The 20,845-nt window shown below is 42.6% G+C and overlaps 1 protein-coding gene across 1 annotated transcript in view; it reads right to left on the reverse strand.

Moving 5' to 3' along the window:
- Positions 1-5,681: 5,681 nt before the first annotated feature.
- RNF169 (ring finger protein 169) overlaps positions 5,682-20,845 on the reverse strand; it is a 43,350-nt gene continuing 28,186 nt past the window's right edge. The window contains exons 5-6 of the mRNA XM_023764044.1: positions 12,398-12,491; positions 5,682-11,952 (exon numbers count right to left, since the gene is read on the reverse strand). Of these exons, the coding sequence (XP_023619812.1) occupies positions 10,771-11,952; positions 12,398-12,491 (1,276 nt within the window). The 3' untranslated portion in view covers positions 5,682-10,770. The remainder of the gene's footprint in view (positions 11,953-12,397; positions 12,492-20,845) is intronic.

Genomic DNA, 20,845 nt, shown 5'->3' on the forward strand with positions numbered 1-20,845 from the left:
GCAAGGCCAACCTGGGCTCATGTAAGTAAACTAGTTCTGGCCAACGCAGCTGGTGGGATTGTCCTGTTCTTGCGAGTGCCCAGTAGTCAGCACCTGCTACAGAGGAGGATCTGGAGAAGGCCACTGGGGCTGCATTCCTGAGATGTGCGTTTGAGGTAGATGCTGGGTGTCACCTGGCAACCGTTGCTCCTCGGCTATGCCCCTGGAAGTGCCTGTAATTCAGACCTGAAGAGCAGGCTGCAGTTCCCGGGGTCCAGGAAGCAGTGGCACAAGAATTAAGGATCCTCAGTGAGATACAAACTTCCACAACCTAAGCTGTAATTACAGTGATTATGGAAATATAGTCTCGTAGCCACCGCTGACAAGAGAAGCACAGAGTATATGCTGTATTTTAAGTGTGAGATTCTATTAGGACATAGAATATTTGCATCCTATCATACTCAACCAGTCTCACCATACCAGATACATTCTCATTCATGTCAAGTTCAAAGTCAGTCATATCTCACTCATTCACACAGGCACCTGGGCAGATACAGGTAATACAGGTGTTACCCATAGCAGCACTCCTGTGCAAGAACATGTGCTGACTCACCACCTTAGACCTCCTGGGGCCCAAAACCACCCTTCCCCTAATGTCAGGAGGGAGAATCACCCCATCATTCACACCAAACCTGGCTAAGTTCCAGTTTTGGAGAACTGGACTGCTCCCTTCACCCAGCAACACTATCAAACCATAGGGTCTCAGGCCTGAACAGCTCCTGGGAACATCCTAGCCAACCTCAAGGCAGGAAGCCTTTTGTAAACACCACACAGATCATTCAGCTCCTGCCTGCACATCTAGTGACAGGGAACTCATCATCTCCTTTGTTGGGGAATCTATAGGACAATTGTAGCCATTGGGCTAAGCTGTCTGCCTAAGCCCCTCAGTTGTCCTAGCTCTGCTTTTTTGGCCAAGAGTATATCCCTTCTCTGAATCGGATATTTTTATACAGAATTTGCCTTTTGCTTATTCTTTTTTTAAAATATATTTTTATTGATTTCAGAGAGGAAGGGAGAGAGATAGAGATAGAAATAGAAACGTCAATGATGAGAGAGAATCATCGATTGGCTGCCTCCTGCAAGCCACCTACTGGGGATTGATCCCTGCAACTCGGGCATGTGCCCTTGACCAGAATCGAACCTGGGACCATTCAGTCTGCAGGCCAACACTATCCTCTGAGCCAAACCAGCTAGGGCTTTTGCTCACTCTTAAAACCAATGGCATTGCTGCTTTGGTTTTTTAAATTAATTATTTTAAAAAAAATTTTTCTTGATTTCAGAGAGGAAGGAAGAGGGAGAGACAGAAACATCAATGATGAGAATCATTGATCAGTTGCCTCCTGCAGGCCTCCCAATTGAGGATCAAGCCCACAACCTGGGCTTGTGCCCTGACCAGGAATCAAACGGTGACCTCCTGGTTCATAGGTCGACACTCAACCACTGAGCCACACCAGCCAGGCCTGCTTTGGCTTTTATTAAGTCTTTATCAGCAGACTACTAATATCAGAACTGCTTTCCCTTTTTTATACTTGAAGTTGACCTTCGATATCTAATGGAGGATTTATTACATTTCTTCATCTTAGTCTCTGCCCAGAATCATTGTATATTCCTGATTATTAGCTTTGCCATCATGGAGGCTGTTTACAGAATGAGTGTAGACAGCTGGCCCCTTTTCCCTCCTATGTAACCAAAGCGTGCCTATGTAGAACTCCCAGGAAGGACACCACTAGGAGGCTGTGCAGTGACTACTACTCATCCAGGAAGAGACCTAGGTAAGGACACATGGGAGCTAAGGTTCCTTATTCACCTTTCAGTCTCAGCTCAGGTATGTCCTTGAACTCTCCTTCCAAGCTGAACTGGGCTTTCCTTTTCTTTTCTTTTCTTTTTTTTTTTTTACCTAGTATGACCTCACTGGGCACCACACTGCATGGTGCCAAATGATACCTCTGGTGCTAGGCCCAGGGTCTGCACCCAGGAAATACTCAGTAAGATTGATCTGTGGATGAAATGGAAAATAGCTCAGGCTGGCTATCTTAATGGGATTATACACAGCTATGGCAAGACACTTGAAGCCAGTGCTGCACTTGCTCCCACAGGCACTACCTTGGACTTACCTGAAAACTACCACGATCAAGAAAACACAGCACTCCTACCTGCCTGCAGGGAATCAGACTACCACCCCTTCCCATACAGGGAGCTGCTGCATCTCTGGAGGCTATATGATCACTTACCACTAGGGTCCAACTCTTTTCTATTTCAGGAGTAATCCAGATTTAGTCACATTACCAGGACTCAATGTTTAACCTTCTTGTAAGATGTATCTCATAGGGCAGCTCATTTAACCTTACCCATAACAGCAATGGAGTTTTCAACCTCTATGGGTTCTTCTGGTGTTAACACTCTTTGAGGGAGGGTTTTTCACTGAGAAAATTTCAGTTGCCTGGTTTCCTGAGTTTTGTGCTTTTGAAGAGACATGGCCTTGACCTATCCCAGTGAATAAAGCCTCAGACTAGATTTGTCAAGTGAACCAGGATTCAAGACTAATCAAGAAGGCCTTTGCGGTGGTAGCCACCTCCCTATTGTCAGGGTAGTCACTCTCCCCAGCACATCTATCATTAGATTCTTCACCCCCCGGGCTGGCTCTCACCCACAGCCCCCTTCTCCATAAGCAGATGGGAAACTGGCTGCCACACTCTTCTGAGCCTTCTCCAGTCTTCTAATCAGAGCAAAACACGACCAAAACAAGAAAGTTTCTCCCACCAGTTCTTCAAAATCAGGCCCATCTGTTTTCCAAAGCACTAATCCAAAGTGCCAGTGAGTACCCTGGAGGGTCAACTGTGGCCACAGGAGGGAGAGAACCAATTTAGCTGCAGTTTGTGTCTCACCATACTTGCTACTTCAGGATACCTCCCACCCCTGCTGTGGGCGCAGAAAGAAGACTCATCTCTCTAGCCCTGTGAGGCACAGTCCAGGAGGAAAGCCAACCCAGAAAAAGCAATCAGTGACTTTGGAGTCAGAGGACTCAGCTTCCAGGCTATGTCAAGGCCAATTCCATCCGTCAATGAGGGCCAGCCCTTTCACAGCACCCGGCTATAAGGTAATTAATGAGTGTGGTATGTAGACCATTAGGAGCCAAGAGACAACCAGAGATACTGATCAACTGCATTGTTTCTTGAAAATCATTTTAACGAACCTCTTTGGAAGAGGTTGGGCCAGATGATTTCAAAGGTCCTTCAAAGTGCTAGTTTACCATGTATGGCATTGACTCATATATCGGTCCTTCAAATTGGTTTGACAAGTTTAGATGAAACCAGGATATATTTGTTCTCTGTTGGATGAGAAACTGACACCAAGCCAATTTTGATGAGTTCCTGAGCAGTGATTTCAAAAGAGGGTATTTTTAAAAATCAGATGTTCTGGCCCTGGCCAGATGGCTCAGTTGATTGGAGTGTTGTCCTATACACCAAAAGGCTGAAGGTTTGATTCCTGGTCAGAGCACAAAACCTGGGTTACAGGTTGGATCCCTGATCAGGGCACATATGGGAGGCAGCAGATCAATATTTCTTTCTCACATAGATGTTTCTCTCCCTCCCTCCCTTCCTCTCTCTCTAAAATCAGTGAACACGTACTCTGGTGAGGATTAAAAAAACATATCAGATGTTCTGAGTAAAGCCCTAATGTGCAAGGAAAGTGTCATTCTATACATTTGTTCTTTACTCGGGTTCTTTTTTGGTGTGTTCATTAGAAGAATGGTTGAATATCAGAATAACAGTTGTAAATTGGAAGTACCTTAGAACTCAGAAGACATAGTTGTACACTACAGAAGCTCCATCTTACCTAATTTCCCCATAATTTTGAATGCCAAAGCAGACATTCCAACATGGGGCATCTCCCCAAGCAAAAAGTAGCATCAAAAATCACAGTCGCCCTAACTGGCTTGGCTCAGTGGATAGAGCGTCGGCCTGCAGACTGAAGGGTCCCAGGTTCGATTCCGGTCAAGGGCATGTACCTTGGTTGCGGGCACATCCCCAGTGGGGAGTGTGCAGGAGGCAGCTGATCGATGTTTCTCTCTCATCGATGTTTCTAACTCTCTATCCCTCTCCCTTCCTCTCTGTAAAAAATCAATAAAATATATTTAAAAAAAAAAATCAGTCACCCAGCCGGCGTAGCTCAGTGGTTGAGCGTCAACCTATGAACCAGGAGGTCATGGTTTGATTCCTGGTTATGGCTCAATACCCAGTGTGGAATGTGCAGGAAGCAGCCAATCAATGATTCCCATCATTGATGATTCTATCTCTCCCTCCCTCTCCCTTCCTCTCCCAAATCAATAAAAATACAGTATATATATTTTTTAAAAAATCACACAGTCTAGGCTTAGCCCAGATTTGCCTGAGATTGCTCTCCAGAGATCAGATTTTTGCCTAGAAACAGAATATTTACTTTCATGAGTTTGCTTTACTATCGTCTCAGCTTGGGCTTCTCCTCGAGAAAATAAACATCCATTGAAGAATGCACTGTGGTATTAAACAACACATCATCCCATTTGATTCCGTGCCATTTCCTTGTTGGCAGAAGCATCCTTGACAGGGCATGAACTGTTCTAAGTCCTCTGTCTTTGTCAAAATATTCTTTATGCGTGTGAGAGGTGGCCAGCAGTGGCAGTCCACAAGGATCTAGACCCCTTGTCCAATTCTAACGCACACAGCAGGTTGAGTAAAACCAACCCATTTTCTATTTCTAGGTGGGAGGGGGAAAGGCCCTAAGGACAACTGTGTTTGTATAAAGAACTGAGAGTAAACAACACACACACACACACACACACACACACACACACGGGCATTTATGATAACCACTAGAGGCCTGGTGCATGAAATTCGTGCACAGAGGGGGGGGGGCCCTCAGCCTGGCCTGCAATGACACAAGTGTTCCATGCCCGGCCTGGCCAGAGGCCCTCCGCAGCCGGGTGCGGAACACTTGCCTCATCACTGGGGCGATGACACAAGCATTCCCCCGTCCCCTGGCCACTCCGTGCCTGCTGCCCAGAGGCCCTCCGCAGCCAGGGTGGAACGCTTGCCTTGTCGCCACGGTGATGAAGCATTCTGCCAGGCTGCTCACGCTGCCCGCTCTCAGTGGCCACCCCCCTGGGACTGGGGGACTCCGGCGGGGCTGAGAGGACTGGGCGCTGCCATCTCGTGGCTATGGGCGCAGCCATCTGTGTGATGGAGTGATGGTTAATTTGCATATTAGCCTGTTATTAGATAGGGTTGTTTTCCTTGCAGTTACCCACTCTCCTCAGGACTTGAAGTGTTCTGCTGGAGGCTAAGGGTTGACCCCACCTGCTCCCACTGGTGGCACAGCTTGGAGGGTGAACAGGAGAATCTGACTGTTGCCTTCTGTAGCCAGGGCCCAAAAGCTACTTAAGCTGTAACAGCTTAATCTTTGAGGAGTCAATGCCTGTTTTTACCCCTTCTTGAATTAGAGAAAAGGAAGGTGAGCAAGCCTGACCTTACCTTGGCTTTGTTCAACCAGTTCTTGATTTAAGACACCAGAAAAGGCAGAGAGGCAGCCTGCTCCAAGTTTGAGGTTGCCACCCACACTTACTCACAAGGCATTAAGGAAGCATTTACTCACTCAACGCGAAGTGTGTAAATATTTTTCTTAGGAAGAAAAAAAATGCTGATAATACATAGAACAATGTGCACATACAGTCTTGGCACTTTCCTTCATCCAGTTTAATCAACCTCTAAACTGGTGACCTCTATATATCTTGAAGTATCTTTTTCTGTAGAACAATCCTCTTAAGAAAGTTACAGTGGATAACACTGATGTATAAGGATACATTTCTGGATCCTCTTTGGAGGAAAATCTATTCAGCAACCCCTTTCCCCTAAGCAGACCTGCTTTCTCTTTGAGTCCCAAGAATTTATAAGCAGCTATACTAGTTCTAAAAACCAGGCCCAAAGACCCCTCTATGGGTTGAAGGAAAAGGCTGGTGAGAGAGATTTAAGTCCCTAAGTTCTTGATTTTTAAAGAAAAATGAAGGACTGGCTGGGTTTTAACCCTTGGTAGTTAAAATGACTGTTCCAATAAACATATCACTTCCCAAGGCTCCATATCCACCTTACACTATGGGGATTTTCCCTACCTGGGTGTATATTCAGGGGGATATAGGTGCCTTTTAAATCTAACTTAAAAAATCAGGAAGAAAAACTGTTAAAACAAAAAGCCTCCTAAATCATTTGGTTGTCCCCCTCATTATCAAATATTGTGCGTGTGTGTGTGTGTGTGTGTGTGTGTGTGTGTGTAACTTAAAGGACGATTTATTCAGACCCTAGAAAACTATAATATAAAATAGGACACAGGGTGCTGGACATCAAGTTCCTAATTTCTTAAAAAAGAAGAGGGATGGCAAGGGGGAGAGTTTGACTTGGATGATTTCCATGCCTGCCTATTCCAGCTACATGATATTTTATGGTTATGCTCCAGCCTTCAATTTTTCTTTCCTTCCTCTCCTGCTGGCCCTCCACCTGAATGAAAAGCCAGGCAAGAAAAAGGAAAGAAATCCCACGTTGCTGCCGGCTCCAGTTGAGCGGTTCTGATTGGGGAAGACGTTAGGAGGTTACTAAGTTGAGATGTGGCCATAGATCAGTGGTTCTCAGCCTTCCTAATGCCGCGACCCTTTAATATACTTCCTCATGTTGTGGTGACCCCCAATTTCATTGTTACAAATTGAACATAATTAAAGCATAGTGATTAATCACAAAAACAATATGTAATTATATATGTGTTTTCCGATGGTCTTAGGCGACCCCTGTGAAAGGGTTGTTCGACCCCCAAAGGGGTCGCGACCCACAGGTTGAGAACCGCTGCCATAGATGCTTATGCTAAAAGCAGCTTCTGAAGAGATCTTTATTGTCCTATGATCACTGGAGGATAAAATTCATTCTCTTCTGGCAAAATTACTTAGGAAGTGGAAAGCAGTGTTGCAATCACATTCACAAATACTGATGGGAATATCTAAAATGTTCAAGGCAGCCTGCTTGGTGCGAGACAGTATCTTGAATGGCACCATCCAAGATCATCTCTATGAAAGAAGTGGCCTTTCATGAGGCCATTAACAAACTCTCCAGCCACATATACATTCAAATACATTCCATTAGACACGGAGCTCCACAAGAGCAGAGGCTGTCCTTCCCATCTTTGTATCTCCACGGCCCAGCACAAGTGGGCACAAGTTCGAAGCTCAGCCAATGTCATCAAATGGAACAGAAAGGATGAACAACAGCACAGCCTTCGGTCACCAGCTTCACCAGTCAAGCACAGTGGCAGCTTCCGATTTTAGTCAGTTTGTAATCATACAGCAATTAATTAAGCAGCTTTAATCTCTTAAGGGCTTTTTAGGGAAAATGAACAAAAAGCACAGAGAGAAGGCATTCATCACCAGTGCTCTCTCCAGGCAAAAATTTTAAAATTAAATTTACAAAATAAATGAAGCCACTTACAAAAGGTTTTCCTGGGAAGCCTCAGCCAAAGAGAATTAACCTTTAAAAAAGAGGCAATTACATGAAAGGGGCCAAGGGCTGGATACATACTACCCTGATTTGACACCAACCCAATAGGCCCAGATGACTTCTTCAAACAGATACAATCAACAGAGTCAGGAACGTGTTCCCAAGTGTCATTCCCACCCCAAGGAAAAGGGCTAAGAGCCCCCTTCTCAGGGCACCACATTACTTAGATTTCCCATCAGAATGACCTCCATCCTTCATAACTTCCCCTTTAATAAGAAAAAACAAAGACTGCATATACACACGAAACAAAGATAGTAGGACATGAGAAATTTGTATGGTGAATCAGATTCCAATGATTTGTGATAAATATGTTTGCTTTGTGAAATAGTGCATCTCTCATTCTAGCTGATAAACCCTCCCCATTATTCTATTTCCCTACCTTGTCTTTCTTTTTCTCCAAAGAATCCATGTCAACAACTCCATATGTGATCAATTTCACAACCAAGCAACAGGAGAGGGGAAATTTTTCAGAAAGAAAGTGTTCAGGTTTTAGTTATTAAGTATGGGAAGAATCTTAAAATACAGATAATACCTTAGTGGTTTTTGCCTCCTCCAAAGCCAAGCAGATTAAAAAGTAAGCCTCATCCCTCCCTGACCTAAACTGCTTTGCATATATTTGAAGTACTACTGCTCAGCTGGAAGTATGGGAAACAACAACTGTCAATACCATTGTAGGCACCACAGCAGGGCTAAGGGGGAAAGTCTGTAAGCTGGATCCATAATTTGGAATATTCTCTTACCAACAAGTAGCTTTTCACTCTGCACCTGAAGCTAAAACTTGTTGCTACTACTATGTAATTTCTTAAAATGAAAGTATTACTCTGGGGAAATATTTTAAAAATATATTTTTTTCTATTAAAAATATTTATCTTTTTTTCCAAAAACAAAAATCAGTTCCAACTGAAAAGTATTTTTCGAATTATCGGAGATATAGAAAAAAGTGGCAAGTGGAAAAATAAGTCTTTCCGACTGTCAATGAGATTAGCCTCCCAATAATACTAAGATCCAAAAGGAACTAACTGAAACGGCAGTAACTGGTGTTTTCTCTGTGGGCATTAGTAAGTCACCCTCTCTGTCTTCTGCAGACCCGTGCCAGCTCTTCTATCCTGGGCACCAATGTGCCCTCCAGCAGCCTTTGGAGGGCATATGTTGCTGGTAGGACCTAGAACTGAAGTGGTGTGAATATAAAGTAATGAGACTGATGTGTTTTTTAAACACACATCTGCATGTGTGTACGCACAGAGAACACAGGATACATACATTCAGGTGAGTGATACTCCCCACCAAAGCAGTCACTGAGGAGGTTCCACATATCACAATGATCACCAAAATGCTCACGGCATCTCTGGAACTTATCTCTGGGAACTGTTTGTGAGCGGCACACGAAATGGCTCTGGTGACTTTAAAGGTGCACCTCATTTGTGATTCCAAACCTCCTTGTTATCCCCCCTTCTCTTCCAGAGGTTTCAATAGCTTCTGACTAGTTTGAAATTTAAAATTTTCTCTCCTAGATCCCTAAAAGATTACAGATTTTCACAGAGAAGGGAGACAAGACTCCTGAGAAGAAGCAAAATAAGGGGATAGAGTGAATCCCTAGTGACCCTGATCAGTGAGTCATTGTTCTGGATTTTAGCTTCTGCCTGAATAAGAGGAAGAAGTTGGAATATTTAACCATTAAAGTCCCTTCCAGTTCTAACATTTTAGGAGTCTATGTTTCCAGATGTTTCTAGACTTTGAGGACAGTTCCAGACATGTTTTCACCAATGGCAACATTATTGGAAAAACGATGCAGTATCCTGTTGGGGCCACTCAAAGGGGACAACATACATTGGGATATATAAGCTCTGAAAGGTTTGTTAAATGTCAGTCATGTGACTTTATAGTAACAGCTCATACATGCACAGGGAATGTCAGCCCATCTGAGATTCCCTAAAATCACATCTTAATCCCTATTCTCAATGAGCCCAGATGGGCAGAAGCACCAAGCACCACCAGGGATGCAAAGACACATGGTGTCAGCCGCTAAGGAAAATAAACCCCAAAGGTCCATGGGACTGAATTTACCAGCTGCATCCAGCTAGATACCTTTCCATAGTATGGAGTTTCAGCATTGTTCTTGCCTGACTTCTGGGCAAAGTTTTTGGACTTTAGATCAACATTGCAGATAACCCTTGGCCACGTGGAGAGTAATAATGATGTCCAACTGTCTTTTATCTCACAGCCTGGAAAAAAGGAGGCTGTAAACTGTGGGGGGTGGGACTAATTGCACAGTAAAGGTTTATAGTTCCAGTCAATCTCAAGTATCTGCATGTGGGTTTTGCAAAATGGGTACTCAGTGCCTAGCCAGCTTCCCCTAGGCTCCCCTGGCATGACCTTGGGTTGTAGTCCATATAACAACCTGTTAGTGTGGAAAATCCATGGGATTTGTTGTCAGGAGACCCAGTGGTCAGTCTGGGATAAGCCCCTTTGTTGAGAGAACCTGAACACCTGCACTGCAGTTTCATCATCTAAAAATGGGGTTAGTCCCACTTACACGTTAGGTCTCCTGGTAAGACCAAGTTCAACAATGACTGATTGGTCTGTCAACTATATAGCATTAATCAAATGTTACTTTTTAACAGGGAATGTTAATTAGCTTTTGTAGAAGCATAAACTCACTGATCTCATTAGGAATATTTACTTGTGGCAAGGGTCAGGAGAAGGGCTAACATGATCTTTTGGAATCTGCCAAAGAACTATACTGTTCCACTTCTTTGAAAAAGATGGAACTTATTTTTATCTGCAAGGCCGATTTAAAAATACACTGTTAAAGGAAGTCAGGAGATCTATCGGTTGAGAAGGTATCCCCTCTTTCCGCTACCATTTCTAACTCTGGCCATTGTGCTCCTGAATCTCATTCCAAGTGGGTGCTGCCAGATTTGGCCCGAAGCCCTCAGGCCTGGGTCACCTAGGGGGTGGGGTGCTTCTGGCCTGGGTCACAGGGAAGCAGACACACAGTTCCCTTGGATATAGACTACAAAGGCCCTGGAACCTCTCAGAACCACAATGGGGTGTTTTGCCATGAAGAAAAACCCCAAGTCAGAACACTCTGCTCTTCAGTATAAATGACCAAGCCCAAAACAAAGACCTCTTAAAAGTAGGTAACACTGTTCATGAGGTGCTACTTGGCCCCGGCCATGTTGCTGGACCGTAAGAGATACTGATCCACGCTTCCTTTTCGCCGACTCACAGTCCGTCTCTCATTGTCAAACATGCGCTGCAATTGCAGAGCCAGCTGCCTGTCTTCTTCCTCTTGCTGCAACTTCTGCTCCATCTCTCGCAGGACTGGGTCTGCTGGGGCCAGACCCAACTCACCACTGCTCTGTCGCCGTTTCTTAAGGGACCCATTTTGTTCCAAGTGCTTGGTCTTACAGTGTCTTTTCCGGCCCCGACGCAAGGCAGGAAGTGGCTCCTCACCTAGGTTGTCTGCCAGGACACCATTGGGCAGATCAAAATGATTCACTGTCTGCAGCTGTTTCTTTGTTTTGAGGACCCCACCTGAAACACTGTTTTTGGGCAGCACTGAATTAATCGCCGAGATCTTCATGGCTGTGCTTATACAAGTTTTGTCTAACTTGGCATCTGGGGTTGACCCTGACCCTTCAAACTTTTCTCTCAAAGAAGTCCCACTGGCTCCCGCTCTGAATTCTGAAGAACAGCAGGTTTCCAATGGGATCTCAGTGCTCCTTTTACTGTCACTGCCCTGTTGTGCTTTTGTTTGGCTAACAGAGGGGAAATAATCCGGGTCAGCGGGGGCAGGTCCAATACACTCAGAGAGCACATGCCCCCTGGACAGTCTTGTATTTAAAGCCAGACGCGGCCTCTCCTTGCTAGAATGGGTAACTTCAGAAACGAGCATGTCTTCCCCTGTTTCTGGAGCCAAGGAGGTGAGGGTGGCTTTCGAAAGGGTTTTTTTGATCTGCCGCTCCTGGAAGATCTGCTCCCACTTTTTGAGGATCCGTGGACTGGCCTCATAAGAAGTCTGCTTCTGTAGGCTTCTGTTTAGGTTGCGGGGTGTTGATTTGATGATGAGGGGACTTAGCACACGGCCATCGGGGAGTCTCTTGGGAGGAGTACATGGTGAGCAGACTATGGGCTTGAAATGGTTCAGTTCTTCCGAGATGCTGTCATTGCTCTCAGGGCTGATGGAGCGCTCGGGCTTATGCAGGGAAGCCAAGGATGAGAGGGAGCTGAAGGGCAGACGCTTTTCAATGGTCAAGTCAGGGGCGGAGAGGCAGCGGTTGTTCTGAGTGGACAAGAGGACACCAATGATGGGGTTGGAGGTTGGGGTTATAGTTGTGACCTGAAAGAGGTTAAAAAGATTATACATACATACATATATACGTGTGTGTTTTTCTTCATAATTCCTTCATAATGGTAGAGAGATAGGGAGGGAAAGGATAAGAAAAGGGATAAAGAGTGATATAAGCCTAAGAAAAGGGGAAAATCCTTAACCTAGAATGTACAACATTTTCAGAAATTCCTACAAACTTGAAACAATACAATTAAAAATCTATAGGGAAAAAAGTCATCTAGAACTTCTAAAAATGTTCGTCTGTCAACCCTCATGCCAACCATCTGGCTACCAATTCACACTGTCTTCCCATCATAGCTATTTATAAAATTCCCCAACGTAACTAGTCTGCCCAGGACCCTTGTGCCTCTTCTCTTGGAATGGTTTCTTTCCTGGCCATGGACAGGCGGTGGCAGATGGGACTGGATGCCCAGGGCCTGTGTCTGAGGTGTACCTTGGCTTTGCTGGTTGGGGCTGCTCGGAGTCTGCTCCTCGTTCTGTCCTGAGCAGTGTCACTGCAGCTCTGACTCCTTTCTACCTTTAGGTTCCTAAAAAAGAATAAATAAAAGACAAATAGTCAAGCGTAGCCCATAATACTAGCTAAGGGGAAAAAAATGAAAATCCCTTCTGTCTTTTCAAAGCCACCCACCAAGAAAGACAATTCCTTTGGGCAACTGCAATGGGAAATGAGTTAATTTAGTAACAAAACACATTCAAAGAACAAATCCTGTCAAAAGAAGAAGAGTTCTCCAGAGAGGACATTTGGTTTAAGCTTTTGTTTCCAAACTAGAACTGCTTTAATAACACAAGACTAATGGCTGTTTTGCTCATGCACCTTCCTTAATAGAGTGGACACACTGTTCAATCACCTTTGCAAACAACAGATTTTCCCCCTTCAAATGTCTCCACAAACAATCTAAATCAGCCATGAAACAAACATTTAAGTACCTACAAATATGTAAGTACCTACAAAATGCCATTCACTGATGAGCATTATCTGGGCAGTGAAAACACAGAGAAGAATAAGGTATCATCTAAGTCTTCAAGGAATCAGAGTCCAGTGAGGTATACAAATAAATAATTCAATACCATACAGTGAAATGGTACACCAAAAAGTGTGCCTAAAAGACAGACTGGCATAAAAGAGGGGGTTATTAGTTACTTGGGATGGAGTGAGAGCAGGGCTGGAAAAGCCAAAAGTCAAGGTGGACACACAGTCATGCAGATTATTCCAAGCAGAAATTATTTCCTTAAATAGTTTTACTTAGCTTTGGAATGGAACACATCATTTCTACTTTTTTTGTAGCAAACGACTTACTTTTAAAGTTTTACTATGTCAGAGAAAATTTATAAAGGTGGTAATAAGGTATATTTTCAGGGTACCTCTCCTCTTCCTACATCTCTAGCAAAGGTCTGTCCTACCTATGACTTCCATTCCAGCATTTCTGTGTTATTCTCCCACTCAAAACTTCTCATCCTATGTCTTATGGCCACATCACCTTGCTAGATGGCTTCAATCTGATGAACAAATCTATGCTATGTTGTCAACAGGAGAAAGTGGTGGCCAACCTGCATTACATGTCTGCACTTCAAGAAAATTCAACACTGAACCTAAACAATGTGAGAGTTGTACCCTCTAGTGTGAGGTTTATTTTGGAACAGGTAGCAAACTTCAACATCCCCCTATAAAGGCAGCTTAGAAGTCAGCTTGGTGTGTATTTTACCTAGACCAATACTGAAATCCATTTGTACTCCCAGAACTTACACAAACTGTCAGTGTTGTAAGCCACCCAGAAGTAAACTGGATTGCAGATTAAAATGTCGCAGTGAATAACATGTACTTTGGGTCAGGGGGAATGGATACGGAGCTGAAAAAGACAGCATTATTATTTCAAATATATGACTTGTTTGGCATGATTTCATTGGAGAAAGAAGTAGACACTTAGACATTAATCAACCTAAGAAAGAACTTGGTAACTTTCAATAGTCAGAGCAGTTCAGTGATAGCCCTAGGAGGTGCTGAGCTCTGTGTCATTAGGTGTTCAAACTGAGGCTACACCTATACTTTAAGGTCCAAACATTCCATAATTAAGAATTAGCTTAATATATTTTTAAAAAGTGTTTATAAATCCTTTTCATCAGCAGTAACAGAGTCAAATTTAAAGACACTGACTACATGCCCAAGTTATCAGAGGTACAAATGACAAGTACCTAGTGGTAAGGAGAACCTCTTTATATACACACTAAATGCGATTTGTGGTAAAAATAATAAAAAGGCCCAGGAAGGAAAGCTACATTTGCATCACTCAAGCACACCAGAAAGACACCCAAAGCAGTTTCTGATAATTTAAAATCTTTTGGGTAAGCCTCAGTATAACTGAAATTGTCATTGCTTCTTCCATTCATTTGGTCAGCAGACTTTACTGAGTGCCAACTCTGTGCAAAGCAATAGAGACGGACTGACAAAAAGGTAACCTTGACCAGCAAGTGCATCCAGTCACTGAAGTCCACCGCACCAGAGAAGGACAGCGCTATAGGAAAGCAGTATTTATATACTGCTAAACTCTCTAAAGTTCTTTTAAGAGTTTTATAGTTTTAGCTCTTACATTTAGGTGTCTGGTCCAATTTGACTTAATTTTTGTATATGGTGTGAGGTTGGGGTCTTCTGTAACTTTATTCTTTGGCATGTGGATATCCAGCTGTCCCAGTACCATATGTGAACAGACTATTCTTTCCCGTCAAGTGGTCTTGGCACCCTTATTGAAAATCAGCTGACCACAGATGAATGAGTTTATTTCAGGACTCTCAATTCTATTCCAAAGATTGATATCTCTACCCTTATTTCAGTACTACACTCCTTTGATGGCTGTAGCTTTGCAGTAAGTTTTGAAATTAGAAAAGTATGAGTCTCCACTTCTGTTCTTTTTCAAGATTGTTTTAGCTATTTGAGATCCTTTATAATTCCATATGTGAATTTTAGTATCAGCTTTTCATTTCTGCAAAAAAAGGAGACTGGCATTTTAATAGGTATTGCAATGAATCTGTGAAACCAGTCGGGGAATACTGGCATCATAATATTAAGTCTTCTAATCCATAAGCACAGTGGTATTTCCTTTTATCTAGGTCTTCTTTAATTTCTTTCAACAGTGTTTTGTAGTTTCCAGTGTCAAGTCTTACACCTTCAGGATTAAACTTATTCATAATTATTCTATTCTTGTTGATGCTATTGTAAATGGAATTGCTTTCCTAATTATATTTTCAGATTGTTCACTATTAGTGTATAGAAATTCAACTGATTTTTGTATCCTGCAACTTTGCTAGTTTATTAGTTCTAATAGTCTTTCATGAATTCTTTAGGATTTCCTATGAATAACATCAGGTCACTTGTAAATAGAGTAATTTTACTTCTTTCTTTGCAATCTAGATGCTTCTTTTTTCTCAACTTTACTGAGATATAACTGATATATACAGAGTGGAACAAAAGTAGGTATACAGTTTTGAGTACATGAAACACAGTTTATTCTTGTATTATTATTTATTAATTGTATTATTTTCCATACAAACAACTGGAAACCTACTTTTGCCCCACCCTGTATTATAATGTCGTGTAAGTTTAAGGTTATTTTCTTAGTGGTCACCCTGGGGATTATAATTAACATCTTAATTTATAACAATCTATTTCAAATTACTATGAACTCAACTTCAATAGCATACAAAAACTTTGATCCTATATATAACTCTATCCCCCCATTGTGTTGTTACAGGCACACAAAGAATCACAAAAATCATGAATGTGAAAATATTGTATAAACAATAAACATAATATACAGATATTATTGTAGTATGTGGCCACCTTAAGAAGCTTCAAAATGCTGGCTGAAAATAGTCAAGAGCAGTAAACTTGATATTATTCTTAGGCCTGAAAGAGCTCAAACAATACCTTCACTAAAAACAGGGAAGTAACTATCCTCCCACCTTTGTATACGTCAGTTTCTGTATCCCCAAACCCTAACACAGTGCTGGGCACATAGTGGATACAGTCAGTAAGTTTCTTGTAAATGAATAAAAATATGTATAGAAATGCCTCTTTTCTTTAAGGAAAGAAAACTTTAACATTTATTAGGAATCTATTATCTGTCAGGCACTGTGCTAAGTGCTTTAAATGTAGTGTATCTCATTTAATCCATACAGAAACCCTATGAGATAGTTATCACCCTCCTCAATTTATGAAGAACTGAGGGAAGTTATCTTTCCCAGGTAATACAGCTAAAGCCAAGATTTCACCCTGTATCTCTATGATCCCAGGCCTGAGCTCTTTCTACTGCAGCATACTGATCTCACAGTCTACTTTACTTTGCCATAGAACAAAACTAGCAAGTCAGGGAAGCTCTCTCTCCCAAACACAAAATTAAATCATAAACAAGAGGAAGCAGCATTGTCTGAAAGGCAACTGGTTTAAAATTTCCACTGCCAAGAAGCCAGACTGTTTCTGGGATGTCTAGTTAGGCTCAAAATGCCCATAACCACAATGACTTACAAACAAAGAAAAGGAGGGACAGCCAGTATAAACATGCAGCTGGACAGCTAGATTTAATCCTTATAAAACACTGCTTAAAAAGTTTTCAAATGTTAATGCATGGTATAAAACATCAGACAGCTCATACTCTCAATTGCTCACTCATCACTCTCACCCATACCACATTAGTTTCTTTTAATCAAATTCTCAGGTCTGACAGAGCTGAGTACCACCAAGAAGCTAAAGGCTGGAGAAGACCCTCCTTCCAGCCCCTGGCCTGGGTGTGTGATCCCCTTCACCGATCCCCAACCCCACAACATACACACATATTTGAATGAAACCAGCAACTTCCTTAGGCCTAGTTGTAGCTGCCATACAACTAGAAATGGGTGAAATTTTGTGACAATCCTTCCCTTGTGTATTTATGATCTGGGTTATCGGGCTTGTACATACCAGTATTCTTTCTTTTTTTAAAGTGTACAATTACATTTTTAGTATACTCAGTTACTAAGCATCACCACAATCAATTTAGAACAATCCATCACCTCATACCCTTTAACTAATACTCCCAAACCCCACCCTTCTCCTCCAGCCCTTAGCAACCACTGGTCCACTTTGTCTCTACATATTTGCCTGTTGTGAACATACACTAGTATTCATTTGCAGATGAACAAAAGCACTGTTTCCACAGCATAATGCAAAAGGATTTGAGTCTCCTCAAACAGCATGATAACTGGACAGCTTCTTAGATCTCTGTAGCAACCTGGTATCTTTTTAGAACAGGCAGGGTATAAGTTATCCAGCAAAGAGAAGAAAGGGAGCTTTCTGCTGCAAAGGTAGATCATTTCAAGGCAAAGATCCAAGCACAGAGCCTTTTAGCACAGGGTTCTGAGAATGGTTTGATAGAAAGAGCATAGATTTACAGTCAAGAGAGAACTGAGTTCCAATTCCATCTGTCACTCCACAAAGGTGATACATTCTTGGGTGAGTTATTTAACTTCCTTGAACTTCATTTTTCTTAGCTGTAAAATGAGAATAATATTACATATCTTGTAGGCTTAATGTGAGAACTAAATGAAATGAGGTAAAGCATTCAACAAGGCAGGAAGCACTGGGAAAAAGCTAGCTCCCTCACCATCTGGCCAGGCCTCCTGAAAACTACCAGGATATTTCTATCCTATTATATCAGAGATATTACTGACACCTCTAAAACCTGCCATTCTTCTTAAGTTCCACATCACTTCTCCTTAAGTTATTTTCACTTTCTAGCCATATTCCATTACTTTTAACAGCATAGGGATCTATAAGAAGGTCATGGAGACAACCAGTTTTTTTTTTTGTTTGATCTAGTAGAGAAGAAGGTCATTAGGAGTAAAAAAAAATAAAATTTAAAAGCAAACAAACCAGTTTTTTAGATATTTAAAATAAAATTTAACTTTACAATTGTATATCAAGTTAATTTTTTTTCAATTAACATATATTTTGTGATTAACTTAGAAGTGACCTAGGTTTAACTATTATTCTGTCTGCCTATTTAGAAGAAGTTTCATTTTCGAAGGGCTATAGAACTTCATTAATAGTGCTGCAAAGCCCTCTTATAAGCTTTTAATTTCTTAAATGAAAATAGACCAAGCTGTTGGCAAGACTCAGCCAGAATCTGTTGATGGATTCCTTCTAAAATAACCATCCTATCAGACCTACTCATGCTTACCTCCTTCATGCTTTTGGGCTCAAGAAAGAAAAGTTTATAAAGTAGGTAAGTAAAACAAATGCAGACTTATTTGATTTAAATACAGTTGTAAAAACTTTAAAAGCTTTTACATATGAATACTCTTTAGGAAAAGAACTTTCAGAGAAAAACTTTTGTTGCTGCTTGACAGAAAAAGTGCAGTTGAAATATCCAAAAACTGTTAATCATGCTAATTCTTCATTTTTTAAAATTGTGGTAAAATATCTTATATAATAAAAGCCTAATATGCTAAGTGTCCAGTCATCTGGTCAGCCATTCAACCAATCAATTATATGCTAATGATATGCTAAGGCCACTCAACTGCTTGCTATAACGTGCATTGACCACCAGGGGGCAATTGACCGGTTGACCAGTCACTATGATGTGCACTGACCACCAGGGGGCAGACAGTAGACCAGTTGCTATGATGTGCACTGACCACCAGGGGGCAGACAGTAGACCAGTTGATCAGTTGCTATGACGTGCACTGACCACCAGGGGGCAGACGCTCCGACCGGTAGGTTAGCTTGCTGCTGGGGTCCGGCCAATCAGGACTGAGCGAGACGGGTTGGACACGCCCTGGAGCCCTCCTGCAGTCCCTCCATGGCTGCCAACCTCCCACATCCCTCCCTGGCCGATCATGCACCAGTGGAGTCCCTCGGCCTGGCCTGCACCCTCTCACAATCCGGGACCCCTCAGGGGATGTTGGAGAGCCAGTTTCGGTCCAACAGTGGAACAACCAGTTGCTATGATGCTCACTGACCACGAGAGGACAGACGCTCAATGCAGAAGTTGCCCCCTGGTGGTCAGTGTGCTCCCATAAGAGGAGCGCTGCTCAGCCAGAAGCCAGGCTCACAGCTGGCAAGTGCAGCAGTGGTGGCGGGAGCCTCTCCCACCTCTGCGGCAGTACTAAGGATGTCCGACTGACAGACATCCCCCAAGGGCTCCTGGACTGCGAGAAGGCACAGGCCAGGGTGAGGGATCCCCTGGAGTGCACAAATTTCATGCACCAGGCCTCTAGTTCGTAACATAAAAGTTACCATTTTAACCATTTTAAGTTTACAGTCACATTGTTGTGCAACCACCACCAAGCTAATTCTTTTTCAATATATCCAGATGCTTCAACTCATTGTCAGCACTAACAACCCTATATTGTTTTCCCAAATAACATTTGCAACTGGAACTCAATATTTTCTTAAGGAAAAAAGCATGTTGACTAAATAAGAGATGCAATCCACAGTATTACCATAATAGATTTTCCAACCTAAGGTTTCCATGACATCAGTAAACTATTTCCTAACAATCAAATCCAACTGTTTTAATAACTATACTAATAACTGAACTCAGCCCACAACCTTGGATATTGTTAGAAAATGAATACTGAAGTCCAGAAATGTGTAATACTGATCACAAACATTTCTTAACAGTAAATTTTAAGTGAATATATTCCTATAAATTAGACCCATTGTGGCTCAATGATATAGGATAAGGATAAGGATGGGCCAAAGAGCAGGAAAAGAAGATATAGTACAGATATTCCAGAGCCACACATAATCAAAAGCACACCACACCATTTAGGCTTTGTTTTGCCCTTTAGAGAAGAATTTTCTAAGTTCCTTGATAGGCATTTCTAGGTATTGACATATTAACCTGCAACTAGCTTTAAAATAATTAATTACAAGGGTAGACACTGGAACTGGTGATAAATAATTCATCTGTCTAATAGTCACTCCAATTAATTGGAGCAATTTGGCCTTGGCATCATATTTGGATATTAATAAAAACATTTCCAAGTCATTCTAAATTGTGAGATACTGATTAATCACAGATCGGCTAAAGCAACGTTGATTTGTTTCAGGAAGTATTTATTGTGACTTGATTGGAAGAATGACATGACCTTTATCTCTTTTCAGTAGATCCCTCTTATAATCAGTAAGATATGCCTGCTATGAATGGGGGGGGGGGTCCATATACACAATCAGCAGCTGACTATTCTTAGTCAAGCAATCTTTAACTTTAGGGGGATCTATAGTTAACTCATATACACAAAGCAAGCGTTTCATCTTCATCATAAACGTGAAGTACAGTGGCTTACATCTTACATCCTACCTATTGGGTCCTAATGACATCAGTCCAGCCTAAGTGACAACAATACAGTGTCCATTCAACAAATAAATGAGGGAATAAATATTCTAAGAAAGGGCCTTCCTGGAACAAAGAGTTACCATTACTAGAGAAGGGAAGGCATTTAGGGGAAGGGGAAGTGACTTTTACTCTCAGAAAACAGGAAATCAGACTATTCTAAAAGAATATATACAAGCTAGAGGCCCGGTGCACAAAATTCATGCGGGGGGGGGGGGGGGGTGGGCCCCTCAGCCCAGGCTGGACCCTCTCCAATCCGGGACCCCCTCAAGGGAAGTCTGACTGCCGGTTTAAGGCCCATCCCTGGGATCCGGCCTAAGGAGGGGAAGGTATCCCCCTACAAAGGGGGGCCCCCGGGCCCAAATGCCCCCCCCCCCAAACGGGAACCCCCAAAAAGTTTTTGGTGGGCGGGGGTGACCACCCCTAAAAGTGCCCACCCCCCCCGCGGGTGGGTCCCCCCAATAGAGCCCCCCGAGGGGGCCGGGTAACCCCTATAGGGCCCCCCCCTTCTGAGG

Source organism: Myotis lucifugus, unplaced genomic scaffold (assembly GCF_000147115.1).
Source record: "Myotis lucifugus unplaced genomic scaffold, Myoluc2.0 scaffold_313, whole genome shotgun sequence".
NCBI lineage: Eukaryota > Metazoa > Chordata > Mammalia > Chiroptera > Vespertilionidae > Myotis > Myotis lucifugus.